We start from the raw sequence: 18,090 nt of genomic DNA, 5'->3' as shown, positions 1-18,090 counted from the left end.
TTTGGTCACGACTTTCTGTACACCATCATTTCATCTTTAACCATTTGCTCAGCTAAATGACAGGGATTGAATAATCTTACATTACCTGATCTTGATATAAAATTAATATGGGTCTTTTCACTTGTAAGAATTGTGGGGTTGATTCTGGTGACTATGTTCGGCTGTTCCATCAAAAAATCTACAACATCCATTTGATCATTTAGTAGATCCTAAAGAAAAACACATTGAAGGAAAGCATACGTGAAAGCCATTATATAACAAGCTGTCTTCCATGAACAGAAAATACAGCGGGTGCCCTAGTACGCTGGCTCGAGACCGCATGGACCAGGGGTTTTCCCACCGAACACCTGCACTCCTTTTTCCATGGGCATACTACTACTCAGACAACACAGGGTGAGGGTAAAACAGAGTGGCAATACTTTATTGAACCACAAAACAGACGATAACACATAGAACAGTCCCAGCAAAACACACAAGATAGGGCAAATTACAGAGTCTAAGGGTACTGTCACACAGTACCATTTTGATCGCTACGACGGCACGATCCGTGACGTCGCAGCGATCGTATGATTATCGCTCCAGCGTCGTAGACTGCGGTCACACGTTGCAATCACGGCGCTGGAGCGATGCCGAAGTCCCCGGTAACCAGGGTAAACATCGGGTAACTAAGCGCAGGGCCGCGCTTAGTAACCCGATGTTTACCCTGGTTACCAGCGTAAACGTAAAAAAAACAAACAGTACATACTTACATTCCGGTGTCTGTCCCCGGCGTTCTGCTTCTCTAGTCTCCACTGGGTAAGCGCCATAGCCGGAAAGCACAGCGGTGACGTCAGACGTCACCGCTGTGCTCGCTTTCCGGCCGGCAGACGCTCACACAGTGGAGAGAAGCTGAGACGCTGGAGGACAGACACCGGAATGTAAGTATGTACTGTTTGTTTTTTTACGTTTACGCTGGTAACCACGGTAAACATCGGGTTACTAAGCGCGGCCCTGCGCTTAGTTACCCGATGTTTACCCTGGTTACAAGCGAAGACATCGCTGGATCGCTGTCACACACAACGATCCAGCGATGTCAGCGGGTGATCAAGCGACGAAAGAAAGTTCCACACGATCTGCTACGACGTACGATTCTCAGCAGGGTCCCTGATCGCTGCTGCGTGTCAGACACTGCGATATCGTAACGATATCGCTAGAACGTCACGAATCGTACCGTCGTAGCGATCAAAATGGTACTGTGTGACAGTACCCTAACCCTTCTGCTGACTTGTCAGGATTAGAGCAGCTGTGACTTTGGAGCTTCCAGGGCCAGCTACCCCCACCTGTAGCATGCATAGAGGGAGGTAATGTCAAGCTTAGGAAGCTGACAGTCCATTGAGGTACAAAGCCAGGTGAAAGGAGGGTCACCATCTGGCTTGTCCAAACATTTCCATGGAGCCAGGTGACCAGCGAGTCCCAATCCTGGCTTTCTTAAACATATCTGTGGGACTCAGATGACTGGAGGGTCAAAATCCTGGCTCCACCAAATGTATCCAAAGGATCAGTGATGGTCAATGGCTCAGATCTGTATTCTTTCATCTGGGGCCGTGATCACCTAAGCTGGTATCCTGTAGAATATGAAATTTGTGTTCCTTGTGATGTAGCCATGATACCCTGTAGAGTATTCCTGTCTATAGCTTTATTTTTTAAGAGACTTTTGTTTTTGGATATAATGTTACAGAGCCATATTCCCTCCATTACTAACCTCTGGGCTTGATGTCACCTGACGAGACAAAGGTGACATCAACCCTCCCTCCAACTATTACCACACTTGCCACCACATCAGAGCAAGTGAGAAAAGCGAGGCTAAGTGCCAAAATTGGCACATCTTACAGATGGGCCTTTTCTGGAGTGGCTGAGAGCTGATTTTTTAGCCTGGGGGGCTATATCCATGGTCCCTTCCTAGGCTATTAATATCAGCAGCTGTATGCCTAGCCCCTTAGCTGGTTATTAATTATAGGAGGACCCTACCTCATTATTTGCGGGGTCCCCCATTTTATTAGCCAGTAAATGCTAAGCATGCAGCTGATAATAGCCCCTTACCAGGCTATAAACATCTTCCCCCAGCCATTGGCTTTCCCTCTGCTGGTTAAGAAAATTACACGGGAGCCCATGCCATTTTTTTTCTGAAAAATCATATTTTAATTATTAAATGCATGTACAGTAAGCTGCACACAATGTACTAATTGTATGTCACTGACATCTGCATAACTATTCTATGTGTATATATTGTTTGTAATCCATCTATTCTATTGGGTCCTGCTGTGATTTTACTGTACACGGCTGCTGAACTGACGGCTATTTTTCTTTCTATCTATCTATATAGGTATATATGCGTGTTTTGAAGAATATTGCCTTTGAAAATGATGTGAAAATGACAGAGAATTGATCTATGTAAAAGCTCATGTTAAAATCGCATTGCAATTGGATAGCAATCGCACTGCGTTAGGATGTAAATCAGATGCTAGGTGTTAAAAAATAGGTTTGTACTTGCATGAAAAACGCATTACATTCGTCCGACTCTGCAGGAACAAAATCGGCATATTTTAAAATCACTATTGTGACTCCAGCCTTAGGCCGGTTTCACACGTCAGTGGCTCCGGTACGTGAGGTGACAGTTTCCTCACGTACCGGAGCCACTGACACACATAGACCCATAAAAATCAATGCATCTGTGCAGAGGTCATTGATTTTTTGCGGACCGTGTCTCCGTGTGCCAAACACGGAGACATGTCAGTGTTCGTGGGAGCGCACGTATTACACGGACCCATTAAAGTCAATGGGTCCGTGTAAAACACGGACCACACACGGACCTTCTCCGTGTGCAGTCCGTGTGGCGTGCAGGAGACAGCGCTACAGAAAGCGCTGTCCCCCCCACATGGTGCTGAAGCCGCAATTCATATCTTCTGTGCAGCAGCGTTTGCTGCATAGAAGATATGAATAATAGTGTTTAAAAGAAAGATCTATCTGTCTGCCGCCCTCCCACCCCCTGTGCGCCCCCCCGCTGTTCTGAAAATACTCACCCGCTTCCCTTGTTGGCTGTCGATGCTTCCTGGTCTGGCCGCCTCTTCTACTGTATGCGGTCACGTGGGGCCGCAGATTAGAGTCATGAATATGTGGCTCCACCTCCCATAGAGTATTTTCAGAACAGCGGGGGGGGCGCACAGGGGGTGGGAGGGCGGCGGACAGATAGATCTTTATTTTAAACACTATTATTCATATCTTCTATGCAGCAAACGCTGCTGTACAGAAGATATGAATCGCGGATTCAGCACGATGCAGTGTACCACACGCGTGGGTACCACACGCTGTGTGGTACCCACTCGGCACACGGGCGGCACACGTGTGCCGCACGTATGGCCTACGTGAGCTCACGGGCACACGGACACGGATAAAATTTTTGCAAGGTTTCTGCATCTCTTGGCAGCAAAAACGCCACATTTTTTTGCTGCGGTTTTGTACAGCAATGAAGGCTTTTTTTTTAGCTAAATAAAGGTATTTTTAAAAAAAGCTTTGTGATGTGCGTGATGCAGTAGCATCAGGGTAATGGGATTAGGGCTTGGTGTCAGCAGTTGTCACCGACACTAAGCCCAAGTTTATTAATAAAAAGGTGTCAACCAGACACCCTAATTACTAAGCCGGTAAGTAAACACACACACACACACACACACACACACACACACACACACACACACACACTACAACCAGCCTATGTAGGAGCGTTAACAGAATGAACCTACATAGGCTGTAACCAAACAGCAACTGTTAATTTTTATGAAAAAATGAAAAAAAAATAAATAAAATTACGTGGGCTCCTGCATAATTTTCATAACCAGCAGAGGGAAAACCGACAGCTGAGGGCTGATGTTAAAATTCTAGGAATGAGACAATAGCCATAAAGGTTCCCAGGCAGCTGTTTTCTTACAAGAAACAGAAAAAAAGTATTTCAGGTCACCAAAGATTCATCCAATTGTGGTCACTCCAGAGTTTATAAAATGCAGTTCATGGTCATGGAGACTCCCAGGTGAATGAAACATATACACAAAAAGGAGGAAGTCCAGTCACCAGCAAAATGACATTCGGTAGAGTAAAATTAGTCTATGATTTAAAAAAAACCCTGTTTATTGTAATTTCATACAAACATCTTGCTTACGCCGTTTCAGACCACACAGGGTCCTTAGTCATAGTAAATAACAAAACAATACACAGAAAATTTATCCAAAAAAGGAGGGGGGTGACTGGACTTCCTCCTTTTTGTATAGATATTTGCTTAGCTTTTACTGGATAGTATGCAGGGGGACCACAGAAAAAAAATTGACATAGGATCCCCCTATAAAATATAACTAGCAAAGACTAGGCAGACATGCGGGCTGATATCAATAGACTAGGAAGGGTCCATGGATATTGGCCTTCTCCCAGACTAAAAACTTCAGCTCTCAGCCGTCCCAGAAAAGGCGCATTTATAAAATGCACCAAATCTGGTGCATAGCCTTGCTCTTCCCATTTGCCCTGTAGCAGTGGGGTAATGTTTGGGTGGACTTATGTCACCTTTGTATTGTCAGGCGACATCAAGCCCAGAGGTTACTATTGGGGAAGTGTCAATAAGACGCCACCATTACTAACCACAGTGATATTATAAAAAACACACACCAGAATAAAGTCCTTTAATTGATATTATGACAGTCCTTTATTGAATCCAAATGAAAACATACTCACCGAATTCCTAATACACTGAAGCCAATGTCTCCTGCAACAAAAATAAAATAATAAACCACAATATTCCTTACCTGTCCGCCAAGATGATAATCCATAATGTCCCACAATGATCTTGATGACTTTGAGATAATTTACTGATGTGACTGCTCTTAAGGACAGCTGGCTACACTCTACACTGCAGGAGCGATTACCTCCTGTGTCATTGCACTAAGCTGTGGTGAGAAAGTTTACCAGAGATCATCAGCTGATGAACTTGTCTGACCTCTCTCACAGCAGCTCAGCGCTATACAATGTGGGAGCGATGAGTATCGCCGGAAGCCGGTTAGAGCTCGATGTGACTCCTACAGGCGACATGGGCATCAGGGATTTGGCATTAAGGTGCTAAGAAACAAACAGAGAAAGGACTGCATCTCCAAAAATCATACATTGATCTACTGACACTTGGCTAAAATATGTAAAACTGAACATGAGTTTTACATTCGGATCAGACTACATGAAGCCCTGTTACGGAGAACCTTTCGTTGGGTTCTAACGTTTGTCGCCTTAAAGGAGCGGCATTATGTGCTAACCATCGCCAACTAAACAATGCACCAGCAGGGCTGGCGGCCTGGTGCTTCACAGTGCCCATGCTGCAAGTCTGAGACCCCATGACTCCAGACTGAACAGCCCCAAATGCAAAAAACTACAGCAACAATAGCTGCCACACAGCACCAACACCAAATGAAAGGAGCACTGAAACTCACCTTCCTCAGGCTGTCACCGTGACATGGTAGTTGGCTTCATACTGTCTTATAAGAATGTTAAACTAAGAACCTCATGTACAGTTATATATATCTTTTGTGCACTCCTCCCATTTGGCACAGGTGATTATAATTAGCAGGAAACTGCAAAGAGGGTCCATCCTATTATTGCTGTCCTTTGAGAGCTTGAGGAAGGGGAGTTTCAGTGCTCCTTTCATTTGGTGTTGGTGCAATGTGGCGGCCATTGGTGCTGTAGCTTTGAACTTGAGAGGCAGTGCGGTCTGGAGACATGGGGACTTGCAGCATGGGCGCTGTGATGCACCAGGCCGCCCCCCTGCATTGTTTAGGTGGCGATGGTTAGCATATGACGCTGTTCCTTTAAGGAAGCAAACGTTAGAACCCAATGAAAGGTTCAGGATCCACTGAGAGAATTGCTGTGATGTGGTAGTGAGCTTCATACAGTCCGATCAGAATGTTAAACTAAGAACCTCATGTTCAGTTATATATTTTTTTGCTTAGAGGCATTAGCTCAATTAACATTTTGTGGAGGTGCTGTTCATTCTCTTTTGTAGCATATTCTATGCGCACAGTATGTTCTTCAGCCTGTCAGAACAGACCCGTAATGGTCACTAATCGCCTTGTATACAGCCAATCAGTGGTTGTTTAAAATACAACTCCAGCGGGGTTTTCTTTTTATTGTAGCGCTGGAGGGCTACTAATCTAAATTCCTTGCCCCCAGGCTTATATACACCAGCTGACGTATTCATCTTTTATCAGAACTGCTCCAGTAGGTCTCCAGCAGTTTGTGACCTGCTGAATTTCTCCTGTCTGATGGGAGAGCAGGAGGTCACTTTTTAATTCACGTCTATGAGAACAAGGCCAGAATGAGGCTCTGATAGACTTATACTGAGAGCTTGTGACAGTTACTTCTGACTTCCGGTCAATCAGAAGCTGCGGTCACAAGACAGAGCAGGACCGAAGCAGCACCGGGAAGAGCTGAAGATGGCGGGTGGGGAGTATAATACTAGATGCAATGATCTTGTGTTAGTAGCACCACTCTGGATCTGAATTAAAAAAAAAAAAAAAAGCTTAAGTAGTGCTTTAACAGCCCGGATAGGCAAGTGTAAAGAGATATAATACAACCTTTCCATAAAGCTATTTGCAGATTGCCTATTTAGCATATTATCTATTTAAAAAAAAATCAATGTGCCTAAAAGCCAAGTGACCAAATAAGCATTTTTATGTAGGTTATATCTGGATTTAAAAAGTGAAAAGAATGCTTTATGTTTGTTGCTAGACAACATAATCTATTTTTTTTTTAGGAATCTAACTAAAATTTTGTTGTAGCCTTTATTATGTATTTTACTTTATGTTTCTGCAGTTACAGATGTGTATTGAACAACATAATGGTGTTACCTTGATCCCTCTGGAGCACAGTATGTGATTATCTAGCCCTGCTACGGATTACCATTATTATCAGGTGTCGCTCTTTCGCTACTACTTATTTATTTTTTTCATCATCAATATGCATCTACTCCATCCTTGTTCAGCAGCTCACTGAGAAAGGCAGCACTAGGTAAATGTAATTTACAGCAATAATGTGTATACAGTATGGCTGCAGGAGACGACAGTCGGTACATGATGTAAGCATAACTTTAACTAAATATTACAATGATTTATCTGTCTCATATGCTTTGTGAATGATAAGCTCACCATGAACACTGCCCTCTGGAAGAACCCCGTGGCATCCATGATCTTCTGTAGAATAACTGTCTCCATCTCTTCAACATCCATCTCCTCGCTGTTAAAGGGCATACCGTTAAACAAAACTTGAGGCAACGGACCCAGGCCACTCTTCTTATAAAAGGTTGCTCCTGCCTGTTTAAATCAGAAGCATAAGAGTCTCACACAAAATGATTCTGACTGCAACATGGGAGATGCTAATACCATGCGACATGACCATTAAGTGTATGGGCTCTTCAAGGGATGCAGCATACATCGCTAGGCTAGGCACCAAGTTATCTTTCTAGTCTTTGAGAGGATTAGAAGGAACCCATCTACTAACCATATAACAAGAACAATACACAATTACAATATATATACCTAATTCTAATGGGTGTCCTTAGTAGAATATTGCATAACCATATTGCAAATATATAAGCGAAGAGGCTTCCAAATTGTTGGACATGGAAGGGAATCACAATCAAAATGTTAATAATAATATCTTTATTTATATGGCGCCAACATATTCCGCAGCGCTTTACAGTTTGCACACATTATCATTGCTGTCCCCATTGGGGCTCACAATCTAAATTCCCTACCAGTATGTCTTTGGAATGTGGGAGGAAACAGGAGAACCCGGAGGAAACCCATGCAAACACGGGGAGAACATACAAACTCCTTGCAGATGTTGTCCTTGGTGGGATTTGAACCCAGGACTCCAGCACTGCAAGGCTGCAGTGCTAACCACTGAGCCACCTTGCTCCCTCTAATCAAAATGTTTCTAAATCAGTGAACCCCTTCCCCTTTGTCTTTTTCAGTAAATGGGATTCATTCTGCTTCAGTTTTAGTGCATTATAAAAATGAATTTGTCGAAAACAAACCATGATGTATATTTAACACCAGATGGTGGCCCGATTCTAACGCATCGGGTATTCTAGAATATGTATGTATGTATGTATGTATGTATGTATGTATGTATGTATGTATGTATGTAGTGAGGCTGTGGCCTCTGATACAGCTAGGGGGCACTGTTTGTTCTCCCCAGAATGTGCATGCAGACGGATGAAGTCCATAGGTGTGCATGAGAGTCACGGATTTCCAGTCCGGGTGGATGAAGGCCACAGGTTTGTGTGTGTTTAAAAACCCTGCAGTAAGGGGTATGGGTGTGTCAGGCCGTGTCAGGTGTGCGAGGTGCACGTCAGTGTCAGTCTGGTGTGTGCTGGTCTGCAGAGTGCATGGAGGCACAGGCCAGCAGAGCCAGCACCCAGGGCAGCTGAATAGCCTGGCACCCGCAGCGTACACAGAGATGCAAGTCGTCCATGGTACTGGTCTCGGATGTGGACAGTCCTGTGCCCGGAGGTGGATGTCCTGTGCCCGAAGGAGTCGGACGTGGACAGTCCTGTGCCCGGAGGTGGATGTCCTGTGCCCGAAAGAGGACTAGCATGTGCAACGATTGCAAACAGGTGGATATGGTGCCCGGCTGCTATCCGGAGGATATCCTGAACTGTGCACGATTGTGTGAGTAAAGAGTCTGTAAAGAGACTGTGATACAGCGATACAGGACACCCACGAGAACTAGTCAGAGGAGGGCTGGCGTGTGTAGTGTCTGCAACACATGAGGCTGTGTGTATGAAGATGTATAGAGACTGGGAGATGGCGTGCGGTCGCCCAGGGAAACTGGACAAGGGAAGTCTGGCCTGTTTAGAGACCGCAAATCTAAAGCCATGTGATATGTATTGCTTTGAACCGGTGTAAACTGGTCACTGATATTATCCACTGAAGTTATGTGCATTTATGTGAATTGGACTTTAATGCTGTGAAGAAACACATTAAAAGAGACTTTTGTGTTTGAATTTGTGGGTCACTGCTTCTACACTGCGTACGATGCTACTGCAGCTTTACATATGGTGGAGAGAAAGCGGGCAGTGTGAACTGAGGCATACCCCAAAGCGTGCTGCATAACATTGTTCAAAGTCGGCTGGAAATGTATTATTATTTTTATTTTTTTCTCAAGACTGGTCTTTGCTGTGGCTCGGTGGGGCCATGAAGATTGAAGGCTTCTGGCGGTAACTCGGTGGCGTTACGAAGATTTGCTGTGGATCAGCGGGTCCACGAAGTCTGCGCAGCAGGAGCTGCAGTTCTGGCAGCAGCAGCTAGAGGCGCTGCAGTTGCAGCAGAGAATGTGTTTATGGACTGTTTTGGGCGTAGAACCTGAAAATATTGATACCTGCCATAGGGGTCGCCAAATTAGGGTCAGAGTGTAATCCCAATAGGCTCCCCCTAGAGGTATTGGCAGGAGAAACTGAAAACGTTGTTTTGGGCGGGGATGTCACAGGGTCATACGGATGCCTTATTATCTCGTGCCCATACGGGTTAACAAGTGTTCAACCCAACAGGTATGGACAGGGGGAGGATATGTGAGGCTGTGGCCTCTGATACAGCTAAGGGGCGCTGTTTGTTCTCCCCAGAATGTGCATGCAGACGGATGAAGTCCATAGGTGTGCATGAGAGTCACGGATTTCCGGTCCGGGTTTTCAATGTGGCTGAAGGCCACGGGTTTGTGTGTTTTAAAAACCCTGCAGTAAGGGGTATGGGTGTGTCAGGCCGTGTCAGGTGTGCGAGGTGCACGTCAGTGTCAGTCTGGTGTGTGCTGGTCTGCAGAGTGCATGGAGGCCAGCAGAGCCAGCACCCAGGGCAGCTGAATAGCCTGGCACCCGCAGCGTACACAGAGATGCAAGTCGTCCATGGTTCTGGTCTCGGATGTGGACAGTCCTGTGTCCGGAGGTGGATGTCATGTGCCCGAAGGAGTCGGACATGGACAGTCCTGTGCCCGGAGGTGGATGTCCTGTGCCCGAAACAGGACTAGCATGTGCAACGATTGCAAACAGGTGGATATGGTGCCCGGCTGCTATCCAGAGGATATCCTGAACTGTGTACGACTGTGTGAGTAAAGAGTCTGTAAAGAGACTGATACAGCGATACAGGACACCCACGAGAACTAGTCAGAGGAGGGCTGGCGTGTGTAGTGTCTGCAACATATGAGGCTGTGTGTATGGAGACGTATAGAGACTGTGAGATGGTGTGCGGTCGCCCAGGGAAACTGGGCAAGGGAAGTCTGGCCTGTTTAGGGACTGCAAATCTTAAGCCATGTGATATGCATTACTTTGAACCGGTGTAAACTGGTCACTGATATTATCCACTGAAGTTATGTGCATTTATGTGAATTGGACTTCTAATGTGTTTCTTCACAGCATTAAAGAGACTTTTGTGTTTGAATTTGTGGGTCACTGCGTCTTCACTGCGTACAATGCTACTGCAGCCTTACAATGTATGCATGTCGCGCTGTGAGTGGGAGTTAAATTCCGCGCCAATATTGCTGATTGGTCGCGGACAGCCGGTCGTGACCAATCAGCGATGCGGGATTTTCGTTACAGATGGAAACGGACCTTAGACGATTATATATACTAGATGGTAGCCCAATTCTAACGCATCGGGTATTCTAGAATATGTATGTAGTTTATTTATGAAGATTTTAGAATAATACATTGAATACACAGGATTCGGCCGGCCGCGACCAATTAGCGAAGCGTGGTTCAAATCCCGCGACAATTCGCGGCCGGACTGCGCCTGTCGCTGATTGTTCGCGGCCGGCCATGTAGTATATAACAGGCCACGTAGTATATAGCACAGCCACGTAGTATATAGCACAGCCCACGGAGTATATAGCACAGCCACGGAGTATATAGCTGTTGTGAATTCTGCTTTTGGGCTCCCTCCGGTGGTTGTAGGTGGTAATGCAGTTGTCCCTGAGTTTCAGCCCTGGTCAGGTGTATCTGCTGATTGCAGTTCTGACTGGGGTATTTAGGCGTGCAGGATTCATTAGTCCTTGCCAGTTGTCAATTGTTGTTGGGAGGTGTTGGATGGACCTCTACCTGGTTCCTCCTGCCTTTCTGCCAAATCAGCAAAGATAAGTGTCTGGTTTTGTTTCTGTGGCTCACATGCTGTGTGCTTCTTGATTCAGTGCTATTCTTTTGTGTTTTCTTGTCCAGCTTAGATTGTGTCAGTATTTTCTCAGTCTTGTTGGATTCTCTGGGGTTGCAGATATTCACTCCACGTCTTTAGTTAGATTGTGGAAGTTTTTGTATTATCTGCTGTGGATATTTTGTGAAGGGTTTTAATACTGACCGCCTAGTATTCTGTCCTATCCTTTCCTATTTAGCTAGAGTGGCCTCTTTTGCTAAATCTTGTTTTCTGCCTGCGTGTGTCTTTTCTTCTCCTACTCACAGTCAATATTCGTGGGGGCTGCCTATCCTTTGGGGTTCTGCTCTGAGGCAAGGTAGTATTCCTATTTCCATCTATAGGGGTATTTAGTCCTCTGGTTGTGTCGAGGTGTCTAGGGTTTGTTAGGCACACCCCACGGCTACTTCTAGTTGCGGTGTTAGTTCAGGATCTGCGGTCAGTACAGTTTCCACCCACTCCAGAGAAAGTTTCATGCGGCTCCAAGGTCACCGGATCATAACAGTACAACTGGCCAATAATGAGTTACCGTATATACTCGAGTATAAGCCGACCCGAGTATAAGCCGACCCCCCTAATTTTTCCACAAAAAACTGGGAAAACTTATTGACTCGAGTATAAGCCTAGGGGGGAAAATGCAGCAGCTACCGGTAAATGTCAAAAGTAATAATAGGTACCAATAAAAGTAAAATTAATTGAGACATCAGTAGGTTAAGTGTCTTTAAATATCCATATTGAATCAGGAGCCCCATATAATGCTCCATACTGTTCATTATGGCCCCATAAGATGTTCCATATTAAAATATGCCCCATATAATCCTGCATAAAGGTTAATAAAGGCCCCATAAGATGCTCCATAGACACATTTGCCCAATATAATGCTGCACAAATGCTGATTATGGCCCCATAAGATGCTCTATAAAGATATTTGCCCCTTATAGTGCTGCACAAACATTATGGCCCTATAAGATGCTCCATACAGACACTTGCCCCATATGCCGTAGTGCCCTACAAACGTTAATTATGGCCCCATACAGACACTTGCCCCATATAGTGCTGCAGAAACGTTATGGCCCCATATAGAGCTGCAGAAACGTTACGGCCCCATATAGTGCTGCAGGAATGTTACGGCCCCATATAGTGCTGCAGGAATGTTATGGCCCCATATAGTGCTGCAGGAATGTTATGGCCCCATATAGTGCTGCAGGAATGTTACGGCCCCATATAGTGCTGCAGGAATGTTATGGCCCCATATAGTGCTGCAGGAATGTTATGGCCCCATATAGTGCTGCAGGAATGTTATGGCCCCATATAGTGCTGCAGGAATGTTATGGCCCCATATAGTGCTCCAGGAACGTTATGGCCCCCCCATATAGTGCTGCAGGAATGTTATGGCCCCCATATAGTGCTGCAGGAATGTTATGGCCCCATATAGTGCTGCAGGAATGTTGTTATGGCCCCATATAGTGCTGCAGGAATGTTATGGCCCCATATAGTGCTGCAGGAATGTTATGGCCCCCATATAGTGCTGCAGGAATGTTATGGCCCCATATAGTGTTGCAGGAATGTTATGGCCCCATATAGTGCTGCAGGAACGTTATGGCCCCCATATAGTAGTCCAGGAACGTTATGGCCCCCATATAGTGCTGCAGGAATGTTATGGCCCCATATAGTGCTGCAGGAATGTTATGGCCCCATATAGTGCTCCAGGAACGTTATGGCCCCCATATAGTGCTGCAGGAATGTTATGGCCCCCATATAGTGCTGCAGGAATGTTATGGCCCCCATATAGTGCTGCAGGAATGTTATGGCCCCCATATAGTGCTGCAGGAATGTTATGGCCCCATATAGTGCTCCAGGAATGTTATGGCCCCATATAGTGCTGCAGGAACGTTATGGCCCCATATAGTGCTGCAGGAACGTTATGGCCCCATATAGTGCTGCACAAACCTTATGGCCCCATATAGTGCTGTAGGAATGTTATGGCACCATATAGTGCTCCAGGAATGTTATGGCCCCATATAGTGCTGCAGGAACGTTATGGTCCCATAGATGCTCCATACAGACACTTGCCCCATTTGCTGCGATAAAAAAAAAAAAAATCACATACTCACCTCTCCGTCGCTCAGGCCCCCGCACTTTCAATAGTCACCTGCTCCTCGTTCCGGGCGCCGATCTGTCTCCAGCACTGACGTTCAGCAGAGGGCGCGCACTGACCACGTCACCGCGCCCTCTGACCTCAGCGTCACTGCTGGAGACAGATCGGCGCCCGGAAAGAGGAGCAGGTGACTATCGCGCAGCGCTGCGCTCCCTTCCCCTTATACTCACCTGGTCCTGCCGCTGTGTAGATCCTGCTTCCCCGACGCCGCAGCGCTTCATCCTGTACTCAGCGGTCACATAGTCCCGCTGATTACAGTAATGAATAGGCGGCTCCACCCCTATGGGAGGTGGAGCCGAATTATCATTTACTGTAATGAGCGGGACCATGTGACCGCTGAGTACAGGAAGAAGCTGAAGCTGCTGCTGCCGGCGCCCGGGAAGCAGGTACCGCGCCTGGACTAGGTGAGTATTTTTAGACAGCCCCCGCTCCCCCTCCCCTGCCGAACCCCGGTATGACTCGAGTATAAGCCGAGAGGGGCAATTTCAGCCAAAAAAAGTGGGCTGAAAATCTCGGCTTATACTCGAGTATATATGGTAAATGCATCTCAGAAGAAGGGAAGAAAGGTGTTGAGCCATTTTTTTTTCTGTAGTCTGTTTTGTCTTTTCTTCCCTCTATCTATGGGTGGCTGAGGAGTCTTGTGCTAGCATGGATGTTCAGGAATTAGCTTCTCGTGTAGACCAGCTTGCTGCTAGGGTACAGGGTATTTCTGATTATAATTGTTCAGACTCCTGTTTCAGAGCCGAAGATTCCTACTCCTGATTTGTTTTTTGGTGACCAGTCCAAATTTTTGAGTTTTAAAAACAACTGTAAACTGTTTTTTGCTCTGAGACCTCGATCCTCTGGTGATTCCATTCAGCAGGTTAAAATCGTCATCTCCCTGCTGCGTGGTGATCCACAGGATTGGGCATTTTCCCTGGAACCTGGGAATCCTGCTTTGCTTAATGTAGACTCCTTTTTTCAGGCTTTAGGATTATTATATGATGAACCGAATTCTGTGGATCAAGCGGAGAAGACCTTGTTGGCCCTGTCTCAGGGTCAAGAGGCGGCAGAATTGTATTGTCAGAAATTTAGAAAACGGTCTGTGTTGACTAAATGGAATGATGATGCTTTGGTGGCAATTTTCAGAAAGGGTCTTTCTGAATCCGTTAAAGATGTTATGGTGGGGTTTCCCACGCCTTCCGGTCTGAGTGATTCTATGTCTCTGGCCATTCAGATTGATCGGCGCTTGCGGGAGCGCAGAACTATGTGCGCTGTGGCGTTGTCCTCCGAGCAGAGTCCTGTGTTGTGAATTCTGCTCTTGGGTTCCCTCCGGTGGTTGTTGGTGGTAGTGCAGTTGCCTCTGGGTTGCAATCTTGGGCAGGTGTTTCTGCTGATTGCAGCTCTGACTGGGCTATTTAGGTGTGCAGGATCCATTAGCCATTGCCAGGTTCCATTGTTCTTGGAGGTGTTTCATCTCTGTCTGGTTCCTCCTGCTCTGCTGCCAATTCAGCTAAGATAAGTTTCTGTTTTTGTCTCTGCAGCACACATGCTGTGTGCTTTACAATTCAGTGCAATTCACTGTGTTTATTTGTCCAGCTTAGACTGTGTTTGGATTTTTCAGTCATGTTGGATTCTCAGGAGATGCAGATATACATGCCATGTCTTTAGTTAGATGTGGTATTTTTGTATTTTCTGCTGTGGATATTTTTAGGATTTTAATACTGACCGCTTAGTACTCTGTCCTATCCTTTTCTATTTAGCTAGAGGTGCCTCGTTTGCTAAATCCTGTTTTCTGCCTCTGTGTGTCTTTACTCTTATATTCACAGTCAATATTTGTGGGGGGCTGCCTATCCTTTGGGGTTCTACTCTGAGGCAAGATAGAATTCCCATTTCCATCTATAGGGGTATTTAGTCCTCCGGCTGTGTCGAGGTGTCTAGGATGTGTTAGGTACACCCCACGGCGACTTCTAGTTGCGGTGTCAGTTTAGGGTTTGCGGTCAGTACAGGTACCACCTACTCCAGAGAAAGTCTCATGCGGCTCCAAGGTCACCAGATCATAACAGTACAACTGGCCAACAATGAGTTAAATGCATCTCAGAAGAAGGGAAGAAAGGTGTTGAGCCATTTTTTTTTCTGTAGTCTACTTTGTCTTTCCTTCCCTCTTTTTTTCTGGGTGGCTGAGGAGTTTTGTGCTAGTATGGATGTTCAGGGATTAGCTTCTCGTGTAGACCAGCTTGCTGCTAGGGTACAGGGTATTTCTGATTATATTGTTCAGACTCCGGTTTTAGAGCCTAGGATTCCTACTCCTGATTTGTTTTTTGGGGACAGGTCCAAATTCTTGAGTTTTAAAAACAACTGTAAACTGTTTTTTTCTCTGAGACCTCGATCCTCTGGTGATCCCATTCAGCAGGTTAAAATTGTCATCTCCCTGCTGCGTGGCGATCCTCAGGATTGGGCATTTTCCCTGGAATCTGGGAATCCGGCCTTGCTTAATGTAGACGCCTTTTTTCAGGCTTTAGGATTATTATATGATGAACCAAATTCTGTGGATCAAGCGGACAAGACCTTGTTGGCCCTGTCTCAGGGTCAAGAAGCGGCAGAATTGTATTGTCAGAAATTTAGAAAATGGTCTGTGTTGATTAACTGGAATGATGATGCTTTGGCAGCAATTTTCAGAAAGGGTCTTTCTGAATCCGTTAAAGATGTTATGGTGGGGTTTCCCACGCCTGTCAGTCTGAGTGATTCTATGTCTCTGGCCATTCAGATTGATCGGCGTTTGCGGGAGCGCAGAACTGTGCGCGCTGTGGCGTTGTCCTCAGAGCAGATGCCTGAGCCAATGCAGTGTGATAGGATTCTGTCTAGAACGGAACAACAAGGATTCAGACATCAGAATAGGTTGTGTTTTTATTGTGGCGATGCTTCTCATGTCATCTCAGTCTGCCCTAAGCTGTACTAAGAGGATCGCTAGTTCAGTTAACAGAAATTTAGGTTGTACAGTACTGATGGTATCTGTGTCCTTGATCTGCTCATTATCATCATTTTCTGTCATGGCGTTTGTGGATTCAGGCGCCGCCTTGAACTTAATGGACTTTGAATTTGCAGGGCGTTGTGGTTTCCCCTTGCAGTCTTTGCAGAACCCTATTCCTTTGAGGGGCATTGATGCTACACCTTTAGCTAAAAATAAACCCCAGTTTTGGACACAGGTGACCATGTGCATGGCGCCAGCCCATCAGGAAGATTGTCGTTTTCTGGTGTTGCATAATTTTCATGATGCTATTGTGCTAGGTTTTCCATGGTTGCAGGTACATAATCCTGTGTTGGATTGGAAGTCTATGTCTGTGACTAGTTGGGGTTGTCAGGGGGTTCATAATGACGTTCCTTTGATGTCAATCTCCTCTCCCTCCTCTTCTGAAATTCCAGAGTTTTTGTCTGATTTTCAGGATGTATTCGATGAGCCCAAGTCCAGTTCCCTTCCACCGCATAGGGACTGTGATTGTGCTATTGACTTGATTCCAGGCTGTAAGTTTCCTAAGGGCTGACTTTTCAACCTGTCTGTGCCTGAACATACCGCCATGCGGAGTTATGTTAAGGAGTCTTTGGAGAAAGGGCATATTCGGCCATCTTCACCGTTGGGAGCGGGATTTTTTTTTCTTGCTAAGAAGGATGGCTCCTTGAGACCCTGTATTGATTATCGCCTCTTGAATAAGATCACGGTCAAGTTTCAATACCCTTTACCTTTGCTTTCCGATTTGTTTGCTAGGATTAAGGGGGCTAGTTGGTTTACGAAGATTGACCTTCGGGGGCATATAATCTTTTCGTATTAAGCAGGGTGATGAATGGAAAACTGCGTTTAATACGCCCGAAGGCCATTTTGAATACCTTGTGATGCCATTCGGGCTCACCAACGCTTTATCTGTTTTTCAATCCTTCATGCATGATATCTTCCGGACTTATATTGATAAATTCTTGATTGTATATTTGGACGATATTTTGATTTTTTCCGATGATTGGGAGTCTCATGTGGAACAGGTCAGGATGGTATTTCAGATCCTTCGTGACAATGCTTTGTTTGTGAAGGGGTCTAAGTGCCTCTTTGGGGTGCAGGTGGTTTCTATTTTGGGCTTCATTTTTTCTCCCTCATCTATGGAGATGGATCTGGTTAAGGTTCAGGCCATTTATGATTGGATTCAACCCACATCCGTGAAAGGCCTTCAGAAATTTTGGGGTTTTGCAAATTTTTATCGCCGTTTCATTGCTAATTTCTCCAGCGTGGTTAAACCCTTGACCGATTTGACGAAGAAAGGCGCTGATGTGGCGAATTGGTCCTCTGCGGCTGTCTCTGCCTTTCAGGAGCTTAAACGCCGATTTACTTCTGCTCCGGTGTTGCGCCAACCGGATGTTTCTCTTCCGTTTCAGGTTGAGATTGATGCTTCTGAGATTGGGGCAGGGGCCGTTTTGTCTCAGACGGATTCTGTTGGTTCCATGATGAAACCGTGTGCCTTCTTCTCCCGCAAGTTTTCGCCTGCTGAACGCAATTATGATGTCGGCAATCGGGAGTTGTTGGCTATGAAGTGGGCATTTGAGGAGTGGCGACATTGGCTTGAGGGAGCTAAGCACCGTATTGTGGTTCTGACCGATCATAAGAATCTGATTTACCTCGAGTCTGCCAAACGCTGAGTCCTAGACAGGCTCGATGGTCCTTGTTTTTTTCCCGTTTTG

At 45.8% G+C, this 18,090-nt stretch overlaps 1 protein-coding gene across 1 annotated transcript in view; it reads right to left on the bottom strand.

Moving 5' to 3' along the window:
* The window catches only part of UGGT2 (UDP-glucose glycoprotein glucosyltransferase 2), a 459,065-nt gene that overhangs the window by 244,722 nt on the left and 196,253 nt on the right, over positions 1 to 18,090 (bottom strand). The window contains exons 17-18 of the mRNA XM_077297152.1: positions 7,206 to 7,370; positions 86 to 209 (exon numbers count right to left, since the gene is read on the bottom strand). Of these exons, the coding sequence (XP_077153267.1) occupies positions 86 to 209; positions 7,206 to 7,370 (289 nt within the window). The remainder of the gene's footprint in view (positions 1 to 85; positions 210 to 7,205; positions 7,371 to 18,090) is intronic.

Source organism: Ranitomeya variabilis, chromosome 3 (assembly GCF_051348905.1).
Source record: "Ranitomeya variabilis isolate aRanVar5 chromosome 3, aRanVar5.hap1, whole genome shotgun sequence".
Classification (NCBI taxonomy): Eukaryota; Metazoa; Chordata; class Amphibia; order Anura; family Dendrobatidae; genus Ranitomeya; species Ranitomeya variabilis.
This window is presented reverse-complemented; position numbering and strand designations above follow the sequence as displayed.